This window comes from Coccinella septempunctata, chromosome 3 (genome assembly GCF_907165205.1).
Source record: "Coccinella septempunctata chromosome 3, icCocSept1.1, whole genome shotgun sequence".
NCBI classification, from domain to species: domain Eukaryota; kingdom Metazoa; phylum Arthropoda; class Insecta; order Coleoptera; family Coccinellidae; genus Coccinella; species Coccinella septempunctata.
Window position 1 is genome coordinate 3092626 of NC_058191.1, and position 26193 is coordinate 3118818.

The 26193-nt window shown below is 34.6% G+C and overlaps 2 protein-coding genes across 3 annotated transcripts in view; one reads left to right on the plus strand and one right to left on the minus strand.

Annotated features, from left to right (window-relative positions):
* Nucleotides 1-26193, minus strand: part of LOC123309346 (transient receptor potential-gamma protein) — a 297127-nt gene that overhangs the window by 264560 nt on the left and 6374 nt on the right. The window lies entirely within an intron of this gene.
* Nucleotides 2758-24135, plus strand: LOC123309349 (cytochrome P450 4d8-like). 2 transcript variants are annotated; one of them, XM_044892429.1, is made up of 8 exons: nt 2760-3121; nt 7512-7712; nt 13479-13664; nt 16381-16754; nt 17009-17077; nt 17129-17303; nt 19895-20077; nt 23816-24135. In XM_044892429.1, the coding sequence occupies exons 1-8, from the start codon at nt 2953-2955 to the stop codon at nt 23977-23979; spliced, it is 1521 nt and encodes a 506-aa protein (XP_044748364.1). In that variant the 5' UTR covers nt 2760-2952; the 3' UTR covers nt 23980-24135. The 2 variants fall into 2 exon arrangements, with proteins under 2 accessions (XP_044748365.1, XP_044748364.1); XM_044892430.1 differs by lacking the exon at nt 19895-20077 and having other exon boundaries at nt 2758-3121.

Here is a 26193-nt window from a genome sequence, read left to right on the forward strand (position 1 = left end):
CTGCATTTCTGAATATATTGAAAGAGTAGCAATTGAGAATCATTGAATGGACCTATAAAGATCATCATTTTCCCTTAATAGGCCATTCATGCAAGGGATGCTTTCTGCATACAACAATTTACGTCGATGAACAGTTCTCAATTGACCTGCAGTAAAATGTTCATTGCACATGGTGTAGTTAGTAGTGTTTGCTGAATTAATTGTCTTCAAACTCTGAGAATTTTATCCACTTCGGAGCACTGAAAATTAGAATCAATGAATGAACGATTCACATGTTACGACTTTTAATACCTACTTACGCTTCCATTTTTCTTAGTTGAGTGAAAAACTCAAATCACGTAAAATACATTTTATTATTTGATCCACCGTTCTTCACCATTCAATAATTTTCGAACAATATTTTGATGTTTTCACCAAGAAATAAGACAAAAAATTAAAAAACCAGCAACTAGAACGAGCCAGATAAACAAAAAGCGGAATGAGAATCAAAACATTCAAAACCTTTTCGATCAAAATTGACGTCTGAAAAAATTTCATATATTTCTGCAAATGGCACTCAAATTAATATTTTAACCAGTCCTAGCGTCTTAAAAACACGCGTGACACACAGATGGCGCTCAAATCGCTTTAGTCGCCTCGTTTCCCATCTTTCTACTCTATAATCTTTGATTCTTATCATCTGTCACCAGGAAGACAATTCACTCAGCCAACTACAATTAATTTAAATCAAAATTTCGCCATCCCGTGACGGCCAACGCGCCTGTTGGCAAAAGCATGAACTACCCTATTGGTACATATTTTAGGGGACAAAAAATCTATGGTCTCAAAGCAGCGATCGTTCTCCTTCTCTCTATTCTCCATAGATAAGGGCTTCGATGATTCCAGCATAATAGGCAACTAAATTTATTTTTCAATATTCATACAGGATGGTGACAAATTCAATGCTCACCATGACTTTTGAGAAGAACATAACGTTCCTCAAATCTTAATATCTGCTTTCCATCCTAGATTTATAATAAAATATTGAAAATATTTGTGTTCGAAAATTGCTTATACCAGGTGTCCCAGAGCTTTTAGGCCAGCAAATATCTCAGTTACCTGCGGAAAAAAAAATTGAAAAAAATACTTGTCGTAGGAGACCATACGCTCTTTCATGCAGCATAGCAAAATCCACCCCCTGACAAACAACCCCCGAGAAACCACCTCTAACTTTTGTTTTTCAAATGACACCCCCATGTTTGTTGTGCTTCAACTTACAGTTTTTTTCATTTCTCATTCAATGATGTATCATGGTAGCTAGAATGGCATGCAGAATTATGGAAAATAAAAATACAAATGAAATACGAATTTATACGCTCAGCTGTATTGTTACTGCAACATTATACTAAAGATACCGATACCGTAGGAATAAAACAAAGCACAAAAAGTTCTAACATTTTATTGACTCTTTTTTTTCAACATCCACTTTTTCTTGTCTCTACAATGTGGACTAATTCGATCAGTCCAATTAACAGTACCCACTAACGAATTCAATTTTATCGAGTGACTATCTTTAGAACTACATATTATGCTATATCATTGATTGAGAATTAAAAAGAGCTGTCAGTTGAAGCCAAACAAACATGGGGGTGCCATTTGAAAAACAAAAGTTAGGGGTTGTTTCTCAGGGGTTGTTTGTCAGGGGGTGGATTTTGCTATGCTGCATGAAAGAGCGTATGGTCTCCTACGACAAGTATTTTTTTCAATTTTTTTTTTCCGCAGGTAACTGAGATATCTGCTGGCCTAAAAGCTCTGGGACACCCGGTATATTCTAAGACGTATATTTTTCAGTCAATAATGGCTAGGAGCAACATATTTGAATTTCGAAGAAACTAAGTCGAGTGTGAAAAACAAATATTATCATACATATTTCATTTAGAAAATTCAATATAACCACCATAAAAAGAGTTGAAATCTAGGAGACCGATTTGAATAAAAAATATTGAATTTCATTAAATAATAATAATATAATAATAATAAATGATGATAACAATGAAGGATTACAAAAATTCATTCGAATCATCCGTAAAAGTAAAAAGATATCGGGAATTATTTTAGAATAATATTTAGTTCCGATTTTCCGTTTCAAATCTAAAACGCTTTTTGCCAATAAATGGAATTTTTATCTGGTGCATGTAGTTTGAAAGATTGGTGAGCAACTAATTTGTCATCACACTGTATATGCTAATTCAATTGAATTGAAGCTCCGTAGTATGTTGAAGTTACGAAAATCCAATGAAACGTGTGAAGGAAATGATGTGCATCAATAATTATTTGCCCAATATCGTTCAAATTTTACAAAAACGCGTTGTTAGTTCTCTATTGGGAGTTTATCGATTACAAGTTTGAATCACCAAATAGGTATCGGATAATTTAGATAAATCTAAACGTTTTGTTATAGGCATCAAATTTTTTAAGAAATGGAATATCATAACCCTTCTAAGAATCTCATCATGTGTACACTCCTTAAGGTATGAATTAGTTCTAAATGTATCCTTGGGTAAGATCTGCGTAATTCAAATATAATGTGCTATGTGTGTAGTGGCAGATAGTGAGATAAAAAAATCAGCTCCGTGTGTCGAAACGTTTATCTACTTCGGTCCAGAATATTTTAAAGGCGCTCCTAAACACCATTTCGAATCAAGTTCCGACACACTTATTGTCAGGAAATCCTAACGTCTGGCTTCTACTTTAGCTTGTTTGTGAACGTTTATACTCAGTCGTTTAATCTTTACTCCATTAGCGAAATTAATCAGTTGTAAGTTCAGACATGCAAGCATGAAAAAAGTGCCGGCATTTTTCTATTGATTTGATGCGAATAATGATACTGATAGAAACAATCAATTTGAAATTCAATAGTTTTCAATTGTGCATCTTATTTTTTTCTTGAGTGTGGTGTATTAAATTAACAAGATGTATGTTTTATTATGTGTTGTTATTGTTCTTATCATAAGAGCCTGTTATAATATTTCATGTGCAATGAGAAAACAACGGCGTATAGAGAAAATTGTTATGAAAAACTTTCCGGGACCAGAACTGAAGTTTTTCTTTGGAAATGCACTGGATTTTGTAGGGAATAAAGGTGAGGAAATAGAAGAGGATAAGTAAAAACTTGTTTCAGTTTACAATGTGAATATTCTTCATAATAATTTTTCTGGTAAATTTCTTTTGAAGAATATAATTTCGAAGTAGACCGTTAAAAAACCGAACTTATCGCAACTATGTGAATGAAGATGTTTCTATTCTAGCACCTCCAAATTCAAGTTGAAAGCAATTTTGAAAACCTTGGGCCTTCTATATCGAATTCTTAATTTTTTTCACTATTGCAGCATTTGAGGTTATAAAAATAGCCCAATATACCGGTATTATGCAGTAGAGTATTGAACCTTTCCTCTACGTAATTCGAGATTGTATCTTATCATATAGAATACAATTTTGATTGTGAGATGCTGTTAGGGACTGCACCTCCTTTTTATACATTTCGAAGATACTTTCAATCTGATGCCATAAAAACAAGGCAGAACTGGAATAATTTTCAAAAATGACATCGAGAAACAACTTTTTTTATGAGATTTTTAATCAACGAATTTCTTCAATTGTGTCTTCGAAACGGGTTGCTTAAAATGAAATATTCAAGTTGACATTTACGCAAAACTAACTTCATTCATCTATTAACGATAGTTACCATATTTCTTGAAACTAAGGCATAGTTGTACCGGGTTTTTCACCAAAACCTGACCCCTCCTTTATCTTTTTTACGAATAGTAGTACAAAATGGTTATTTATGTACTACTATTTATGTAGGATGAAAAACTGTCCATTACTGTCGATTCTGCAAATTGATAAACGAGGCATAGCAAAGGCTATCAAGCGGGCGAGGCAATATAGACAGTTTTTTGCCGAGGTATATTTTTTCGTGGATCTCACTATACACATACCTTCAAAGTAAGTACTGTTATGGTAAAATTTTACTCGAAGTCAATCTCAGTAATATTCCATTTCAAGGTCAGTAATACTTCTGTACGGGGTGAGTCCTTGACTCGTACAAATATTTCAACAGCAGATTTTTGAGGTCAAAAGTAACTTCTCCTTTACCCTTTACCATTTTTTCCGAATCGGCTTTTTTAGTTCTGTCTCACAAACGGTTTCATCGAATTAAATGGATTTCGGAATATAGTTTTTCATTTATTTGATGAATCTTTTTCGAACACACCCACGCCTTCCAGTTTTCTCTTTATGACCATACTAAAAATTCGAAGAATCCAACTCTTGACACTAAGTTGGACGTATCTAATGAATGATTGAACGTTTTGTAAAATAAAAGTATTCTTCATATTTTCTCCTATAATGCGCAGTTTTCTAGTAACTTGATTTTCAAAAATTGAAGTATCTGTGAAATTTGAAAAATTGGGTGCTGAATATAACTCTGCTTAAAGGTCCACAGAGTGTGGTGTCACAGATTTAGCAAGTTATTCTGAAATAATCTTGTTTTTAGAGCAGTGGTTCTTAACCTTTTAGTGATCAGGGACCATTTGACAAAATTGTTGTCTTGTCACGGACCACCAACTGTTCCGAGGTAATATTAAGTACGTAAATGTCAATTTTTGTGAATGAATAAACAAGGTTGTTGTAGTAATAAATTTGAATCGGGCTCGACTTCGATTTATGCCCCACCTCAGATTTTGATGATTATTTTTATATAGATAGAATTTTTCATGAGAAATGGAATGGTAGTAATCTCAATCTGCGGAAATTTATAGTTCATTAGCTATGATTTTTTGAAATGTTCGTTAAATGCACTCAATTATGACATTTGAGTGTTTGTTCACTGTAATTCTCGATTAATTCGAATGTTTTTCTCAACAGAACTCAACCAATTGGGATTTTGAGGTTATTCATTGGAAGAAATGTGAATAATTGATCAATTTTGGCTAAAAATTGAACTGAATTATTTTGAGGTTAGGTTAGGTTGGGTTAGGACAGTGAAAAAACAATTTCATACATGAAAGTATCATTTTTGGCGATTTCAATTTAAGTTTAAAGGACCGAAAAGTGAAAATATAATTTTTCATGATAATATAATTATATAGCCCGTATTTTGATGAAATTTTCAAAAAATCGTTTCTCTCAAATTAAGTTTGCCGGGATTGATAGTTGTACGAATAGATTTTGTATCTTCTCTTGCATCCAGGAAAAAATCGGCAAAAAAATCTGACGTAGGCACTTTGTCGAATTCGAGAAAAAGCACTTTACAAAAATTTCAAAAAATCATAACTGCCGAACTAGAAGTTTCCGCATATTGAGACTAATACCATTCGATTCCTTATAAGAAATTCTGGCCCAGTTGCAGGAAAGTCCATTAAGATTTGATGTCCTATCAAAATTTAAAACTGTCATTTTTGAAGGGGAAAATGGAGGATTAAGATTTTAATGAAGTATTAAATTTTAATGGACTTTCCTGCAACTGGACGTAAATTTATAGAAAAATAATTATTAAAATTTGAGGTGGGGCATAAATCGAAGTTTTACCAGAAGCTTTATTATTTCAATGCGATTTTTTTCACTGCATCCTCTTCAGCAATTTATGAATCCTTCGTTCAGTGCTAGGTACTTAATGCCAAACTGGCATGTCGGCACTGGCATCCAACGGATTTTGATTCTTGTTTTTATTTACCAGTAGAATCGAAAACCCCTGCTCGCATAAATATGCCGATGAAAAAAGAGAGTATTGGGGTCTAGTCTCCCCATATTTTCTATTGAAGAAACCCAGTTCAATATAACACCCGTCATATTTTCGTTTTGGTGGCATTTTTCTAAAAAACTAATATAAAATAATTGTTATCAATAAGTGCTCTTCAGTGTGGTTCAACCCTATGTCATGTCGGTTGGCTTCGCGGACCACTTCAGGTGCTTCCAGGGACCACCAGTGGTCTGCGGACCACCGGTTAAGAACCAGTGTTTTAGAGGGATGGCACAGCTCATTATGAAAACTCAAAATGGCTATATGTTTTCATCTGGACCGGAAAAAATGGTATAGGAAAGAAGTGTTTCAGTATGTTGTACACCATGTAATATATGTATTTCAAAAGGCGTAATCATTTTGAAAAAATTCATCCGATTTCATACAATTTTGAAATATTTTCATGTATTTATTTATATGTATATATCCTTTTGAGTTCGAGGAGGGGTTTACATTCAAAATACAGAACTGTCATTTTAAACCAGTTAAAGCTTGTCTGTCTAAACCGAGACTATACAGCCGGCCATCAAAAGACTATGTCATAGGCATTAATGGCGTTACTTGCAAGATTCTCATCATTCCAGCTGTATCAATTCTATAGACGAGTCTCAGCATGAAGTTGGAGACACATACGAAAAGCTGTGATATATCGGAAAATACCGGCACAATTTCTTTACGGCACACAATCGATTGGCTCCAGCGTGAATTCTTGCACTAATTAAACATTTGTCAACACACGGAGACAAATGTCAATTGACAAACTACAATTCTGAAGATTTTTAAGAATTTGTCTGATGAAGGAGTCTGATGTAGACTCCGCAACTTTACAAAGTTTTACCATAAAGTTCCATTTTCCGTTCATTGTCAGTCAACAATTTTTTCCATCTGATTTGCTCCTGAAAAATAATTGCAGGAATTTACGCAGGAGCAAATCGATTATTTCAATTTTTTAATTGATTTTAATTCAGAGACTGGGAGTGAAAACCCAAAAGAATTTCAGAAGATATACTGTTATGCCAGATTGTATTTCAGTCGCTATTAATATTTTATTGATGTCTTGTACAGTTTTCCAATTTTTGTGTTCCTGTTATTCATGCAGACGTTTGTATCTTTATTCCATAATTAGTGTGCTCTGCCGTTGTTTTTATTCATTGACCGACATTTTAGATTAACGCTGCGTAGTTAAACTTATAACAGAAATAATTCTTTAGAGATATAGAAAGCTGACCTGGTGAAGTTTTTTTTTTCATAATTCTGAATGTTCTTAGTGTTCTGAAGACTATTGATCCTGGCGTACTATTACTTGACCGATTTGATTCGATAAGTTGATTGATGTTTTTTTCGATAGTTTATATGAGCTGTGTAGTATTCTGTCTGAATAAAATTGTAGGCCTGACGAAGCAAAAGGTCGCTTTCGCGAAACGTTGCCACAAATGTGAGAAACTTGCAACATCATAACAAACCGAGGTGCATCGATTGCACATCGTATCAGCTTGATTTCTGCTGCCTGAATTCCTATGACTTTATATCGCCAATCGCCATATGCAACTGAGCCATAGGTCAGTTGTGGCCTGGATACGGCTTTGATTATTTTCAATTTTGTCTGACTACTACCATTTCCATCCATCTATCAATCAATAGGAAAAAATATCCCAAGCAAGTTCAGACAAAATATCTCATTTTGACCATACCTACTCGTATTCATATCAACTCATACTGGATATTTTCACAGGCATATTAGAAGTCCTCTTGGATTACAAGTCAAAATTCGGAGACATTGTTTATACTCGTGTGGGACCCACAGCCAACGCCCTGATAATCTCCGATTCACATTTTATGTGCGCCATTCTTCAACCTCGCAGAAACCTGACCAAAGGACATGTTTATACGTTCACTGAAAATTGGCTTGGAGATGGGCTTTTGACAGCACCAGGTGAGTATTAACAATAAAATTGAGAATTATAATTGTTCAAGGAAGTTTTGTCCCCAGTAAAATATTATATTTTTCTGAGATCAGCTACCACTTCGTGGCAGTTGAACAATAGCCGATATTTAATTTGAAACCAGTGGTCATATCGCAGACTAGGCTAGTAGTTTAGCGAGTTAAGCCGAGTAGTCAAAATAATTGCTAGTAGTTGGGGAGCCCAAGAGGAAATTCAGGATTTACTCGAGCGTGTCAATTTAATATGAGAGGAATTATCTACTCTCCTGGGCTTCGAATTGTCTTCGCATTCATTGTAAAACTTTAAGAGCATAATATTTTCTACAAATTTTGTCCGAAGCAGTTTTTTCAACGTTTGAAAGTTTTTGAGATAGGTATATGGCGATGAATATACATTAGACTGGGTTTCTACTAAAGATATGACACACGCATTTGGGCCACCCAGTACTAGTTTTCTACCAGAATCTTTTATCGAAAAATGTATACATGTAAAAGTAATAGAATACACTTTCTATTTATTCCTTCAATGCAGAATCGGTACCATGATATTTTTAAGTATTATTATAATGCATCTTCCAATTCATAGTTATTTATGCAATAAGTTAATTATCTAATTTATGGAAAGTGTCACTTCGATTGATTATGTCTAGGTTCTAGGCATAGATATACTAACCTAACATGGATGCGCCCTCCCATATTCGAGCTATGGATGAAAGTGTAGTGGCAAAAAGCCCGCAAATTCCATTTAAAAAAAGCATTGAATGAGTATGGAAATTCTGTTTTTTGTGCGTTTTTCATGAAAATTCTAGGAGCAAACATGAAAATATTGGGGGTATGCATTGCCTGAATGATTATTTGTTTTTTTAGCTACAAAAATTCATGAATATGAAAATTCAAGGAACTTCGCGGGAACAAAAATATAAATCCTATTGCAATCGCAGTGATGGTTTATTTAATGAATTTAAATGAATACAGAGTGTTTCAGAATTCAATACAATAAGTTTAGGGGTTTATTCCCTTGGGAATGTTTAGGCAGAAAGTTCATATAAATATAGGGCCTCAAACGAGAGCTGTGCGGTTTTAAAAGTTTTCTTTTGGGTTTTACCAGGGAAGTTCAATACTGACGGCATTGATCCTACTTTTAAATTTTTATTGCCATGAACATAAAATAGTCCTCCTCAATGGGAATGAAATTTTTTCTTTTTACCGCCAGTTTGTACAGTTTATGGCTGCACAAGATTTAACCATTATGTATTAGTGTTATTCAATAGCTATTTATGTAACAAGTACATAAATTAGGTCTTTATGGACGAGTCCAAAAGTTTATGGCAGAGCGAGCAAAGCGAGCAGGCCAATAACTTGGGCAAGTCCATAAAGCCTAATTATGTACGAGTTGTATGCAAAGCTTTATGTTGGACTGCAATGCAGAAATTTCATTTTCTGAAATGGCTTATTACTGAAAAACATTAAGTGTGATTTTGATTTTCTTACCTTAGTAACCAGCGACCTTAGCAACCTTAGTAAACACAATTGTGTACTTCCCAAATTTTGTGACAAACGTCATAATAATCCAAAAAAATAGATAGTACTGGAGAAGAAAGCATAGAAAATTCAGCCGTAAGCGCCAAAGAATCTCTCTTACCCACTAAATCGAAAAGTGCTTATGAAAATATGTATGCGGCCTATAACAAGTGGTGTAAAGAAAGAACATCATAAAATCGACAGAAGACAGTATTCTGGCTTACTGCAATAGTGAATTGAAAGCTCACAAAAGTTGTTCGCTATGGACTACATAGATCAATCGAAAAGTACTAAAATAAGTGTTGCCATCATAATATTGGGCCAGGAAGTAGTTGATTCTAGCATCAAGAGTATTGCAGATCGAAAACTGTGCTTCCACTTTGAGCTCGACTTCCTCAGGCATGCATTTTTATAATGACAAAGAATGTGTTTTTAATATTCACTACCACACTAATGTTAAGAATTCATAAATAAAGTGTTTATGATGCAGTCGAACATAAACACTTTTATTTCAAAACACTCGGGAAAATAGCACAACAACAGCAAACTAAACAACGCTTTTATCGAGCTTTTTGCCACTACTAGCTCTATCTTTCTCTAGGCAACACGTTTCTCTTTCCATTACCTCTTCCATTGTAAGTTATAATTTCTATGTTTCTAGGGCATTATTCAATTCAGAGGAACAAGAGCAAGATGACGTTTATCCGTTCATATTCATGTTATTTTATTTCAATTGTGACTTTATAGTAATTTACGTAACAAGTCCGAAAAATAGGGTTTTTTAGACAAATAGACAAAATTCTAGGACGAGCCGTAGCGTAGGCGTGTAGAATAACATTGCTTCATATCCATCCATTTCATGTACAAATCATAAACATTACCGTACCTGGATTTTGATTTTTCAGGAAATAATTGTTCTGTAGTAGCAGTTGCTCTATTGGAAATTTCCCAAGGCACATTTTCAAAGTCACTATCGCTGCTGCTTTCCATATTTTATTACGAATTGCGATCAAATAACTGGCAAACTTTTGACAACTAATTTCATATGAACTGTCAGCCGTTGTTTCGTTGCTACGGTAATGATCAACTGCATTTATCAAACCATAGCTACCAAGATTTTCATATTTACAATAACAAAAACGACGTGATTCTTCCCGGCCTAGTCCGGGAAGTATGTAATTTCCGGACTAGGCTGGAAAATGCTACTTTGTCGAAGAAAAAGCGTCTCTAAATTGGGTACATCCCGGACGGTTGCCGAAAAAAGAATTGTATTTCACTGAATGGATAAACGTCAACTCACCCTTTTTCCTAAGAGCTCTATGGTTCCTATGAAGTCTTCAAACGTCAAAACGGAATAAAATAAGTTATTGAGCATATTTATTCCAACATTGTTAATCTTATTTCACTTGAGTTTCTGACTTTTAAGACCGATTATATTTTAGTATTGATCGAAGTTATGGCAATGCGATTTGATTTTCCCTTGAGACGGTTTTATTTGAAAGTTGAACATTAACTTGGACAAGTTGACACCTGACACGGCAGATCAAAAACGCAACTGACTTTCTCTGTTAAAAAGGTTTTTCTTCTTATCATTCACATTATTTATGTGATATTTCACATTATGTTCAAAAATCTTACCTGAAAAAATGATATTCAATGCTATTGCAATGTCATCAATCTCTCACAATCTACAAGTTTCTATAACAGGGATAGTACCTTGGAACATGAATACAAGGCCCTTGCAGTGCTAAGAATGTATTTGTTGTAGTACACATAGTCGATACTTTTCTCTCTATCGTGAAACTAAGAGCAACATGGATAAATTTGTATATTTCTTGTATATGTATCTACCTATTTTTCCGCATTGAAAATTGATGTAAAATATCCTAGTCCATTATTTGTATTTATTCTCCAAGGATAGTACAGAAAAGGGTGGTAATAAAAACAGAACCAACAGATACATAATCCTTCGCAAATAAATTGAACTTGGTCGGGTCATATTCAAATCAAAGAAATTTATTTTCTTCACATGTATTCAAAATATTTTTTTTCATATTTGTAATACTTCTCATGGCATGTTTTTACTTTTGTTTGAAATACATTAGAAGTGTGAATTAGGTATTATCATACACTCCACATTTTTGGAATTGCAATTTTTTTCTGCCTCAAAGTTTGTACTGAAAGTTACGGCCAAGAAAATATTTTGTACTCTGGGATTAAGTAGAAGGCATTCAAATTGTGGGAGCTGAAGACATATTAACAAAATTATGGATTTTTTCATCCCGAAAGAAGCTATAGAGCATGTGTAGGTACCACGTTTGTACGCAGCAAAAACGGAATACTTGTTTGCATTTAGAAACCTCTCGCTAATAGTCCGTTTAGTTTTATTCTTTTCTCAACAACTCCCGTACCTAGATTCACCCCCTACTGCACAAATTCTACTTTTTTTCAAGTAACAGGCAAGTTTGGTAGAAGAGGATTAGGGGTAACGAAATATTAGTGTCTTCAGCTCTCATTCATTAAAATCACCTCTAAGATCCCCCCATTTCATGGTATAAAACTGTTTCTGGGATACAGATTTCGGTACAAGACTAATATTTAACTTTAATACAACGAAAATTTTCACTTTCAAAAAAGGTTCATATTATATCTACGTCCCAATAAAATTGAAAAAAGTTGTTTCGTCATTATATTGCTTGCAATCAACAAAACATTCCTGAAGCCCTAGTGCTTCAGGGGATCCAGTTTAAGAAATGGGCAGTTTTTACAGCCCTACATTTCTGTACAAAACCAGTACAAAACTAGTACAAAACTTTAGCGTCAAGAAAATTCAAATTTGAGGGGGACTGGTGACATGGACCCCATAGAACTCATTCAAAACGGTGTATCACGTGTACAGGGTGGGCAAATTTCGATGTTTTAGCACTACAGCTTTTAAACCAGAGGAAATAGACAAAATCTGATACCCCATTCTCGTTCTCTTTATCTGAGAAACTAACAATTGTAGTAGTCATTTTTGGCCACTTTCTTTTGTTTTCGAGTTATAAGCAAAATTTGGAAAAATGGCTATATTGAAATAAATTTATGTCTCCGCTAATACTGATGATAGAGCTCTGAAATTGAAACATTATACAGGCACTTTTTTACGTAGAATCCAGTGGCGTGCTCGCCTTTTTAGCAGGATTATTAATTACGAAGCTATTACCCAAAGTTATGTTTTTTTAAATGGGAACACTAGTTTTCTGTGCAATTTTTTGAAAGTTTAATTCTTACTGATTTCAAAAATATATAACATCATATGGTTTGTATCAATATAAATGATAGAAAATGGTCAAAAACCTTTTTTCTCAATATTTCTATGGTTTCAACTTTTGATGAGCACAGAAACATATAGCATTGTATGATTACCACTGTCTCCTTCTATAAGTCTTTTCAGTATTATGAAAATTTATCAAATATATCTTGATTAAAATTTTGTGAAAATTGGTAAAATGCATAGAAAGAATGACATTGCCAGAAGGAGACTGCTTTTGTTATAGGAAACTCTATTTTTCTGTGCTCGTCAAAAGTTGAAACCATAGAATTATTGAGAAAAAAGGTTTTTGACCATTTTCTATTATTTATTTTGATACAAACCATATGATGTTATATATTTTTGAAATCAGTAAAAATTAAGCATTCAAAAAATTGCACAGAAAATTTGTGTTCCCATTAAAAAAAACATAACTTTGGGTAATAGCTTCATAATTAAAAAACCTGCTAAAAAGGCGAGCACGCCACTGGATTCTACGTAAAAAAGTGCCTGTATAATGTTTCAATTTCAGAGCTCTATCATCAGTATTAGCGGAGATATAAATTTATTTCGATATCGCCATTTTTCCAATTTTTGCTTATAACTCGAAAACAAAAGAAAGTGGCCAAAAATCACTACTACTATTGTAAGTTTCTCAGAAAAAGAGAACGAGAATGGGGTATCAGATTTTGTCTATCTCCTCTGGTTTGAAAGCTGTAGTGCTAAAACATCGAAATTTGCCCACCCTGCACAGTACATGCGTGGGTAACGCGTGTACTGTACCTGTGAGGGCCGAAATTTGTGGCGGGCCTTTAGTTTACCAAACATAAGTTCTCCTGCACAAGAACAGCCTTCTTGAACGTATTGAAAAGGACAAATTTCACTTGGCGTAAAACTTTCAGTTGAGTGAAAATATAAAAATAACATGCAAGAACTTTTTTCAGCTGAACTGTGGGAAAAAAAGCGAAAATTGTTGACTCCAGCTTTTGATTTTCATCAATTAATGGATTTCATCAGCGTGTTCGATAAGCAATGCGATATACTTATAGAGAAGCTGATTGATCAGGCACCTGTAGACTCCATTAACATCCACAGTCTCATCAGTTTATGTTCTCTGGATATTATATGTGGTAAGCTTTTCCGACGACATCCTGAACATGAAATACACGTTATAAAATGTTACTTTTTTACAGGGTGAGCCTTTGACTCGTACAAATATTTTAACAGTAGATTCTTCGGGTCAAAATAATTATATACCGTTTCGGCCCTGATAAAATGATTATAGCCATTTTAAGTTATTAGTTGTGCCACCCCTGAAAAAATTAAATTACTTTCAGAATAACACTAGCTAAATCTGTGACAAAAAACATCTCTGGATCTTTAAAAAATAGTTGCTCTCGGTCAGAGTACCTGATTTTTCGAAAATCACAGATAATTTTTTTATTTTTGAACATCAAATTACTCGAAAAATACTTCTATTTTCTATTTTAGAATAACTATCTAAATCTATAACATTATACATCTGCGGATCTTTTAAACAGAGTTGAATTTAGCCAAAGAGCCAAATTTTTCAAATTGCACAGGTAATTATTAATTTTTGAACATTAAATCACTAAAAAACGTTCAAATATTCATTATATAGCGTCCGAGTCAGTTTCAAAAGTTAGGTGCTTCGAATTTTTGTTATTTTAATGGTACGTTATGGTCATAATGAGAAAATTTTTTGTGTTCGAAAAAGATTAATCAAATAAATGAAAAACCATATTCCGAAATTCATTCCATTCGATAACACCGTTTGTGAGATAGAACTAACATTTTTTATGGTTTTTCAACAAAATGGTAGAGGAAGAAATTGTTTCTTCTGACCTCAAAAATCTACTGTTAAAATAGTTGTAAGAGTTACAGACTCACCCTGTATAGCGAATTCTCAAGATTCTTTTAGTATTATAGCTATATACAATAGTTGTAAATCTGAGAATATATTTCACTTCAACAACTGTTTTTTGTTATGAAAATATGAAGTTAGGTTAATTGTTAATATGGCAATATTCAGGCAATATGTTACTTGATAATTGTTACGTGATACTTGTTGAGTGATATTTGAAGTTGCATAAAACCACAATGAGTGTAGAGTTAGGCTTATGCCCAATCACGTATTTTTGGTCTGACCGACCCACACCTGAAGAGCACGAGCCGTCACTGCAATATCATCATTATCATTGATCATCATTGCTGCTGCATCCCGTTACCGGGAATAAATCTACAAAAAGACAACAAAAAAACGGTGCGAACAGTCTTATAATTTCTTAGGGATAATTGCGACTATGTGCCCTCCTGTGACTGAAGAGACTCAACCGTGACCTGCAGATCCTTCCACACTTAGGGCATGGATAGTCACCAACCAGATCTGGCCGCCGCTGTATTCTTCTCGAGTCTCCATTATAACTGTGTACCAAAGACCTCTATTGTGACCTGTCTGACGCTAGTTGTTCCCAGTTATGATTGGCATTAACTGATTTTGGGGATTGATGTAGTATATCCTTAAACCGCTTATACTGACCTCCTGGTTTCCGGACTCCCTCTGTGAATTCGCCATATAGAGCTATTTTGGGGAGTCTTGTGTCGAAATACAAAATTTTGTGGAACCATCTGACGTGCATTATCTATCTTAAATGACGTTTTTGCGTTTGTTTAAGCTGTTTAATATGTCGCCTGTAGGGCGTCCAGCTTTCGCTTCCGTAAAGAAGCGTTGGGAGGACCACTGCTTTGTAAACAGCTGTCTTGATCTTCAAATTGAGGTCGTGATTTTGAAACACTCTGTCCTTTAGCTTCCAGAATGCCCGTGATGCCGAATTGATACGGTTGTGTATTTCTGTGTCTAGGTTACCCCCAGTATTTGTGAAGCTTCCCAAGTATTTAAACTGCTCGACCTGTTCTAGAGTTTCATTCTCCAGTCTGATATCTGTTTGAAGGCTTACCAGGATTTTGATTTTGTCGATATTGAGTCTAAGGTCCAAAAAGCTTCGTATATATGTTTATAGGTGTCCAACATTATCCTGTGAGCAGCTAGCGATAAGTGCGCAGTCGTCTGCATATTGAAGTTCCGTGATAAACTTTGTACGGGTTTCTGCTCTGAGGCGATTCAGGTTTAAAAATCTTAATATTATTCCAACACCTCTTACAGGCATACTTATGTCAGCAATTATCGTGACAGCTATGGCGAAAATATTGAACAGTAAAGGCGCCAACACACAGCATTGTTTTATTCCAGAGTTGATGAAGAAATGGTCGGTTGTGGAGCTATTGTGCTGTATTCTAGCGGTGTTGTTGGTGTAGAGGCTCTTGCACACTACTAAGTACTCCAAGGCGTCCCAGGACTTTCCATAGCGCTCTCCGATTCACCGAGTCGAAGGCTTTACTCAAACCGATGTAGGCTCTATAGATCCTAGATTGTTGTTCACGGGCCTTCTCTTGCAGCTGTCGCAGTGTAAAAATTAGGTCCACCGTACCTGTTCAAAAGCCGCACAGGGATTCACGTAATAGCCTTTTTAAGAGTGGAATCATCTGATTACCATAATCTTCGAGAAAATTTTGCCGGCCACGCTAAGCAACGATATGCCCCTATAATTGTTACAATTTGACGTATCGCTTTTGTTCTTATAGAGGTTGACAACTAAAGCGTCTCTGAAGTCTTGTGGCACATCTCCTTGTTCCCAGATCTTGCGGAATAGTGTCAGGAGACTATTAACAATGTCTTCATCCATATAAAATAAATAAAACTTTATACAATTTTATATTGGTGTGAAAATAATTTCCATAGATATTGACATGAGCTATCATTTTCAGAAACAGCCATGGGTGTTAGCATCGGAGCTCAGCGTAACCAAAATATGGAGTATGTGGGAGCTGTCAGAGAAATGTGCCGAATTATAGCAGATCGAAGCCGTTCCGTATTCAAATCAATGAAACCTTTTTACGTATTAACCGAGGACTACCTCAGTGAAAAGAAATGTGTGGAAATCCTTCACCGCTATACAGATAGGGTTATCGAACAAAAACGTACAGAACGTAAGAACAAAAAACCGGTAGTGAAGAAAAGACAAATGATAAATAAGCGACACATATCAAATCTCTTGGAAATCCTTTTGGATTACTCTGATAAGGAAAAAGGTTTATCCGAGAAAGAAATAAAAGACGAAGTCCATACATTTATGTTTGCAGTAAGTCTTCCTGTACCTTGAACACTGAGTAATTACCGACACAGATAAATTATTTCAATTAAGACGTCGAATTAATCAGAATGAACTGAATATTCTATTAATTGAAATGGAACGGGGAAAAATTACCCTTACTCGAGGAGCAAGAGTTCATTTTACCAAAATTCACGAAATTCGTTCGGGTTTTTTGGGATTGGGAATCACCCTAAAAATGCCCACCTCAACTATTTCATTAATATAATTGTATATCATTACAGGGTCATGATACTGTGACAGCCGCTGTGAGTTTTTTCATTTACGAAATCGCCAAACATGTGAATGTACAGGTCGGTTATAAAATAATTACGAAATTCGTTTTCAAAACAAAAACTTTCCAGGACGAACTTTACAATGAGCAACAAAGAATTTTTGGTGAAAGTGAGGTCAATAAAGCTATGCAGGAAGAGCACATATTCCAAATGAAACTATTAGATCTGGCCATAAAGGAATCATTGCGGCTTTATCCACCCGTACCGGTTTTTACAAGGAAAGTGACGAATGAATTCAGATATGGTGAGTCAAAATTAGTATTCTCCATTGATTATTCGATCAAATTTATCGAGTATTTAGTGTTTCTTATAACTTTGTAAGATTACGAATAAGGTGGTGCAATTTTTTTCACAAGTCCGGTTGTCTCTGATCAATTTAATTCCTCCAATTTATTTATTTATTTATTTATGAAAAAAATAAATTCTGGCAAGAGTTCTTTCAACCTTCTGTCAACATCGCCTACGTTTCTCATCCACCTCGACGTATCCGTTTTCGAGTTTTGCATTTACGAAAAAAAATGCAATGCATTTTCAAAAAAATGAGCTAACGTGTTGCAATGACCATCGTAAAAACAATGGAAGTGCAGGCATCCATTATATGTACATATTTAATTTTCAGACTCAAAAATATCATCATAAAAACAATAATACCGATTCCAGGATTGTGCACTATCATTTTCTGTAACCGTTCTTATTGTTTCGTGTTTTCAGCTTAATATAAAGGGAAAATAAAAAAGAAGAACAAGGAATGTTATCAAATACTCCCTTAAATTTTCCCCAAAGAATCCACCCCTTTCATTTTTTCGAAGTCATTCAGATACACCCTGTAAAATAGTTTCATACACTCCTAACAATTAAGTTGCAGATGAAGAAATGTTGTAAAAATATTGGGGACAATTTAAACATTAAAAGTTATGAAGAAATAAAAGAAGAATTCCTCTATGAAAATAGAGATTTGAGTTGAGTACTGCAGGTGTTTAAATATGTTTTCAAGACCTTCCCCAAAATTAATTTCAATTATGTTATTGCAATTTTGATACGTACATCTTGGCAGCAAAATCAGAATATGTCGAAAAATCGGGTGTACTGAAAACAGCATTATATAATTTTCACTTATGAGTTGTTTAACCGCGTCTCGTGGTTCACTACCACAATAGAATCATCAGCATCATCAGGTGGGTGAAGGTTAACTACTCATTTCAGACCAGGTCCGGATCTAGGGGGGGGCAAGCGGGGCGCTTGCCCCGGGCGCCAGCTCAAGGGGGCGCCAAAATCAAGCAGAGGTTAGAATTTTTTTACTTTTGATTTTCTCGGAAAAAATTAATTTCTTAGTGCTAAAATGGAAAGTGTAGAATGGAAACATGATAAATCATCACTATGCCTAAAATCTTTAAAATCAATGAGGGATCAATTAACTGCATATTATTCAGTCATCTACGAATGACCGCCACACTTGGGTGAAATAGGTTGAAAGATCTGATATATTCACACTGCGTCCAGCAGTAATTTCTTTGCCTGTCGACTCGTCGCCTTCTCATCTGGAACTAAGGGCCAAAATTTCCGATTTTCTATAGACCATAACGTAAAAACTAATCCTTTCAGCATAATTCTATTTGCATATTCGTAATCTATGCCTTAGTAAAAACACCAATTTTGGTGGAAATCAGTAAGATTGAAATTTTTTCAACTTTTCCATAGATGTAGGTACCGAGTTTTTCACCATAATTTGAGCCCCCCTTTAACTTTGTTACTAAGAGAGGTACAAAAAATGTTTTATACAAAAGTTTCACGAAATTGAGTGTTTTAAAATGTTTTCACAAACTGAAATATATACAGAGTGGGCGATTTTTTGAAGAATATTTTTGGTCTCCGTTCAAAACCGAATTCATTCTGTACACTAATACGAGGGCGTAGAACACGAATATGCAAACAGATATTTAAAAAAAAATCATTTTTCAAGTTATGGTCGATGGAAAATCGGAAATTTTGGACCTTCGAGGAAAAATTCATAAAATCTGAACTGTTCGTGATAGATGAATGAAGTGTGGTTTTTTATATTCGCAAAGAACCAATTCATCACAAAAAAAACAGCATATGACTAGTGCTTTTTTTCTAGCTGCTACAGCTCTTCAAAGTTGACCAATATTTCCGAAATTTTGCACTGAAAGTGATTTATTCCTCAAAATACTGATCCTCCAAAAATCTAATTGTATATTCCTGATCTATGATCTTGAATTAATATGTAAAATGACCCGGGTCGACATATGTAGCTAAAAAAATAAATTTTTGTTCGGAATAATTACGTTCATGAAGCGCGGGTGGAAACGATAGACGAGGGCGGGTTGTAAACAACATTCTTGTAAATACAAACTTTTTTATTTTTCGAACGATTGCAACCCGAGTCATTTTTTTTTACTAATTCGAGGTCGTAGATTACGAATATGCAATTTTTGGGAGTATTTTGGGAAAAGAATAACTTTTAAAGGAATAATGAGAGAAAATATGTTTTGATGGAACAATGGGAAAAAAATAAGAGTGATTTTTTTCCCAAAGTACTCATCTTAGGAAAAATCTAATTGCATAATCTATACGACTTCGAACTAGTGAAAAAAATAACTCGGGTTGAAAGCGATGACGAATATGCAATTAGATTTTTCCTACGAACCTTAGAAGGGGGGGGGGGCGCCATCATGAATTTTTGCCCCGGTCAGAAAAAAATCGTAGATCCGGGCCTGTTTCAGACAAAATAATAGAATTGTTCAGTCATAGATTTTCATCGAATGTTGGCCACATCGATGCACTATTTGAAAAATCAGGTGTACTGTATTGTTTCAGATGGCAAACTTATTCCGGAAGGAATTAATCTTACACTTTTCATATATGGAATGCATAGAAATAGTAAATATTACGAAGAGCCAAATACCTTCAAATTTAGGAGGTTCGCAAACGGATTAATGCTACCACCAGGTGGATTTGTACCATTTTTACCATTCAGTAATGGATCCCGAAACTGCATTGGTATGTATACCAAAATAGGGTCATTTCACTCTTGTCCGCAAAATTTCAAGTATCTAATTATATTTTTTTTATCCAATCTGAAAATGAGCAAAAATGAGGAACATCAATATTTTTGTTATTTTGCTGAAAGCAAAAGAGTCAGTGAGATTGATCATTTCTGAAGTTACACGCACAAATTTCCCGAATTAATGAATAACCTCATGTTGTTCAACTTAGTTATACAGTGGATATCTTTTGAACGAGAGGACAATACTTATGAAATTTTGCAGGTTAGTGCAATGGCGCAAAATTATGCATACACACTACATCAATTTGAAAACTCAAAAGAAATTGATTAACGTGCGATAATTCCTCTTGTGTATACTAAACTCAGTATGTACGAAGTTCAAAGCTCTTTCAACTTCTGTAAAAATATACAGTAGGTCCCATATAAATTAAAAAAGTTGAGGGTATTTCCGGTTCAACCGGAAGTATATTATCACCAAGAAATTCTATTGTACATCAGATGCATTTTGAGCCACCGCACTTACCTGCAAAATTTCATAAATATTGTCCTTGTCGTTCAAAAGATAGGGGGAGTCCGAGAGACTTGCTCCGGTAGGAGACTTGAACCACCTCAAATATTTCAATTCAAATTTCGCACTACCGGTATCGTAAATAGCTTGCGACATTGTATAAAGACAGAAGAGAGTGGTCTTTATACAATGCTTGCGACATTCTCGTAACAAAGGACAACTAGTGGCTGCTCCATTTTGGCAGAACAGTTCGAGAGTGAGAGGGTTGAACGTGATTTGGTTGTTAGGATTTAAGAAATTGAATAATTTTTGCTTGTTACACTGTCTGAAAAGTATAATAGGAGCATTATTTTATTAAGTTTTATTACTTTCATTGATTTATATTGTTTCACAATATAGTTTAGCCTTTTTGATAATAGTTTCAAAAGTTTCAAGAAAACATCTGTTGAATAGACTAAAAGGCAATGCTTGACACATGCTATGGACGCAGTGGTCTAAGTTTCCGCACTGAGCCTAGATAATAGTTTGCTTCAAAAATAGAAAATTGAATAGTAGAAATAAATATAAAAAATATACAAAAGTTCAAAAAAGGAAAAAACATCTCGGAAATATCTGTGAGTGACTCTGAAATAGAAAATATGTGTTTCAAACGCTGATACATCTGATGATGAAAACCTTGACATAGACAATCGTTGGTCATTGGAAATTGTTTTCTCTCAATGTTTTTCCTAATGAACAAACTCATGGTCAAATATCTCTCGCCCCCTGTTCAACTCCCTCATGGGTTCGGGAGACATATGAGTCAACTTTCGGTTCCTAAAAAAAGAATTGCTGTACTCAAAATGTTCATCTCACCATCACTCCACTATCATCTATCGTTGCCTATTTGGGCATGATATCTTCACGTAAAAAAAATTAGTTGCAAGCATTTACAGATATAAGTGGCTTCAGAGTGAAAAGGAGTTCAACTCTCCCGGACTCCCCATATTTACTTGGTTCCATACTTTATCCCAACCCTGTATATTTTGTGAAGCAGAGGCGGATGGGCTACCTCGAACCGGCCCGGGAATTTTCTTTCAGACCGGCCCACTTCAAGAGCGAAAAAGGTACTTTTAAGGTGGGGGTTCAGGGGAGTAGCTAGCATGAGTTGCCATGAAAAAGACATTTTGATGAACAGCCCCTAAAAATGGAACCTTAAAAGCAATTTTCAATTTTTTTTTACAATTCAGAAAACGGTCAAAAAATTGAGCAGACATTTTGTGGGAACGAAAAGGCGATGAAAAAATTGTTCCCATATAATTGCAAGGGATATTAAAAAACACCTCCAAAATCGTTTCGCGAGAATTTTTTTTCCTTATTCATATAATTCTTTCAAGAAATTAATCTTTGATTTCCTGCTTTAAGTGAAAGTTTTCACCTAGTTGGCGGATAGCATGCAGGTATTATAAGGAAACACCAAAAAATTTTTATTGTCTATATAGAACAACTACTAAATTTGATTTTTGTCCGTCTTCCAGTTTCTAAGAAAAAAATCAAACATTTTTATCATATGCTTTCTTCAGGAAGCTGTATATAAACATGGGCTGCTCAAAAAAAAAAAATTATATGAAAGACCCACTGTTTTTCAACTATAAATCGACCCTTAAATTAACAACTCCTTTACAATCTGCATTATGTTAGTTTTATATTTATTTCAATCCATTTTCTTCAAAACAACTCTGAGTAAATAGAATCAACGGAAAATCTATCCATGTTGTCTATAGGTATGGTTGAAGAAATGAAAATTTTCAAATTTTCTCACATTTGACATCAAGTATTTTTTGAACCATACACAACATGGATGCATAGTTTCCGAATTTCGATTTTAAATTTCCTCAGGGTAATTTTGAATGAAATTGGTGGAATCTCAAATGAAAAAAAAAAGGTTAGGAATAGTATCCCTGTACCATTAATTTCTAAGCCAGTCGACACTGAAGAATTTTTACTAATTTGAAAAATGGTTTTTTAGTTTTTTACCATAATACCTTTCCATGATTATGTTAGATAGTTTTTTCGATATCATATTTTTATATACCTTGAAATATCATCATATTAATTATTCACTTCAAGATTTTGCTAAACGAATAAGGAGCAATCCAGTGTCCCATTTACGTAAGACACCCACCGTATCTACATAAATTTTGAAGAAACACCCATACATATTATTCAAAACTTGAATAAAATCTATAAACTATTGATACTGGAACTAATTAAAGGGCGATTAAGCTAAACACGCCTTATGTTGCTAGTTTCGTGATGTGGAAAACACAAAAATTTATAATAATGATAATTTTGACTGTAGAAACAAGAAAATTGAGTTGTAGGAGTTTTTTGTTGAGAAATAAGAATACTTATATAACTCTATAGATCTCAAAGAAGAGACCTTTCCTGTCAGAAAATATATATTTTCTCAATAACCTCAACCTTTTTAGGAGATTTTCGTTTTACATAATTGAATTGCAAATACTAAGTTGACCGACATAGATTTTGTTTTTCCTATAGCAAGCAAGCTTCTGTCAAATAATATTAAATAAAGTAAAGTTTGGTAGTGTGATATTAAAAACAGAGGTTTAATATCACATAACTAAACTTTACTTTCACACCCTGCTGTGTCCCATGGACTGGCAACTTAAAACATTCGTATAAGGCAAGTTCAGCATAATAATCATACAATCACTTGTAGAGTTTTTTGCAACTTCTGTATTTCATTAGGTTTCAAGCCACCCTGTTTATGACAGTTGTTCAGGAAAAATTTAATTTTATCAATATTATTTCCAAAACTTATTGAAACATATATTTATTGGTGATTTTCCCAACATTCATTTTGAATTGTTTTTCAATATTTGTAAAAAATAAAAATATCGACGTAATATATGTTCCGCCGAAGACAAAAAAATGGTACGAACTGACCAGCCCTCTGGCCCAACAATCGACCGGCCCACCGGGAATTTTCCCGGTTTCCCGGTGGTCCCATCCGCCCCTGTTGTGAAGTACCTACATAATAGGGTCTTATAAAAAAACACTAGGGATGATAGAATTAGAATAGCGGTCTGGATCTTCATGAAAATTCAAGGATCAATGGAATCGATAAATTATCTTAGTAATATCATCTTTCTTACGAGAATCTTCATCTATCAAACTGAATTATAATTCACTTGAATAATGCGAAAAACTTATTTTACAGGTCAGAAATTTGCCTTGTGGGAAATGAAAGTCATGCTCTCCAAACTTATAAGGCAATTTGAGTTTAGGCCAGCCGAACCAGAGCATATACTCGACTTAAGAGCTGAAGTAGTCCTAACTTCGAAAAATGGCATCAACGTGAAAGTAATAAGGAGACAAAAATGATACAATATAGCTTATATTGTATTTATATCGTTATTGTCCCGAACATCCTTTTACGTTATATTTATTGATATTTTTTCGGACGCATTCGAATTGTATTCGAAAAACACGGTGATTGTATACTATTTGATTAAAAATTAATGAGATGTTTTTAGAAAAGGGGTTCATTTCACCATTGCATAGTTCAATAGAATAAAATTCAACACGATCAGAAGGGATGAGGAATTAATCATTGCCGCTCAAAAGAAGGATTCTTTGTCGTTAAGTTGTCACAACTGTCCTCTATAGTTACATAAAGGGACTCTGAGTCATTGGTTTTGTTTAGATGCAAGGATATATTGAAAAATACTTATACTACCAAAGAACCAAACAAAATTCCAATATCAAAATATTTTATCACTCAACATATTCTCCTCTTAATTGGATACATTTATTACAGCGAACCTGCAACGTATCTAGACCTTTGAAAAAAATGTTTCTTCGTGCTCTTCAAACCAGACCTCCACAGGTTTTATTACCTCTTCGTTGGAAGAAAATTTACGACCTTTAATACTTTTTTCAGTTGAGGAAAGATATGACAGTCGAATGGAGCCAAATCTGGTGAATAAAGGGGGTGTTCTAGTAATTCAAACCCTAAATTACGAATTTTTTGCATGGCAACATGAGATTTGTGTGCAGGGGCGTTGTCCTGCAAGAACAAAACACCTCTGGATAGATTTCTACGTCTTTTTTCTTTATTTTTTTTCCGTAGAGTGGTCAGTAATGTCGAATGGTAATCTCCGATTAGTGTTCTACCCTTATCCAAGAAATCAATTATGATTACTCCATGGCAATCCCAAAACACTGAAGCAAGAACTTTTCCAGCAGATTTTTGGACACGAAACTTCTTAGGTCTTGGAGAATCATCGATTGTTGCTTTGTATCTAGATCGTAGAAATGTACCCAAGTCTCATCCATAGTAACAATTCGGTTTAAGAAGTCTACATCGTTTTCAAATCGAGCACAGATCGAACGCGATGCTTCCACCCTTGCACGCTTTTGGTCAACATTGAAACATTTGTGGATCCATTTTGCAACACTTTATCTCATATTTTCCAAATTGACGTGAATTATATGATGAACGCGTTCGTATGGAATATTCAGTGCTTCAGATATCCGTTTTAGCCCAATTAGACGGTCTGATAAAATCATGTCAAGAACTGCATCGATATTTTCGGGGACTGACACAGAAACTGGCCTTCCCGATAGGTCATCATCTTCAATGGAAAATTTACCTCTTGTGAAGCTTGCAGTCCAATTTTTCACGGTCGCATACGAAGGACATTGATCACCAAGAGTATTAAGCATATCTTCGAAAATCTGCTTACCTCTTAACCCTTTTAAATACAGGTACTTGATGATGGCTCGATAATCCAATTTTCTTTTAATTTATGGCGTAACTCTGGTTTACTTTTTTGACCTCAAACTTCACACAGACACTTCTAATGAGTTATTGGTCGTTGCTATGGTAACGCCATATTTTTTTATGCATAGAACTGGTCTAGGCTAACTAGATATCAAGACGTATAGGTCTAATTTTTGGTAGTTGTACTCTATAGGGTTCAAGGTATTTCCCCTTATGTGAATCTGACATTCTCGATTAAATCCCGAGTTTCCATCTTGGGCTTCCCAACTTTAAGGCTAGGCGCAAATAGGTGAGGTTGTCGTCACATCACCAACCTATGTTTCTATTTGCGTCTAGCCTCAGTAAGGGGAGGTTTAATCAAATTAAATCTGCTTATTATTCAACTATCCAAGTTTCCATATAAGGAGTTTTGTTTTTGTTATGTCTACATTTTTATTCTGGGTGGTATAAACCAGGCACTACGTATCAACCTTTGAAATAACACAGCACAATTTTTTTACCGGTGTTCAATTTTATCTTTCTCATTTCGAACAACAATCGTCACCGCTATTTCTATTGTCGATATCAAACTAAGTTTTTCATCATTTCGAATCCCGAATATTTTCATATCAACTGTGAGAGGGTTTGCGGATTTGTCGAGGTGGCCCTCGTTCTCTGTGACGTTTATTTTCCTTTTGATTTATCTATCATAAGGTATGCGGCGACGGACAAAAGCCAGTTCGTACTCTTTGTACAGTTATACTTTTTCAGCGGGCATCCAAAGATTGATGGGGAATGCGACAGTGATTAATTGTTCTTCGGATCCTTCTGGT

Bases quoted from the DNA above. Each gene is read 5' to 3' on its own strand.
- LOC123309349 (XM_044892429.1), top strand. From the start codon at position 2,953: ATGTATGTTTTATTATGTGTTGTTATTGTTCTTATCATAAGAGCCTGT. The intron at 3,122-7,511 runs GTGAGGAAATAG...ATATTTTCACAG, and splicing joins GGATTTTGTAGGGAATAAAG to GCATATTAGAAGTCCTCTTG. The intron at 13,665-16,380 runs GTAAGCTTTTCC...TATCATTTTCAG, and splicing joins TTCTCTGGATATTATATGTG to AAACAGCCATGGGTGTTAGC.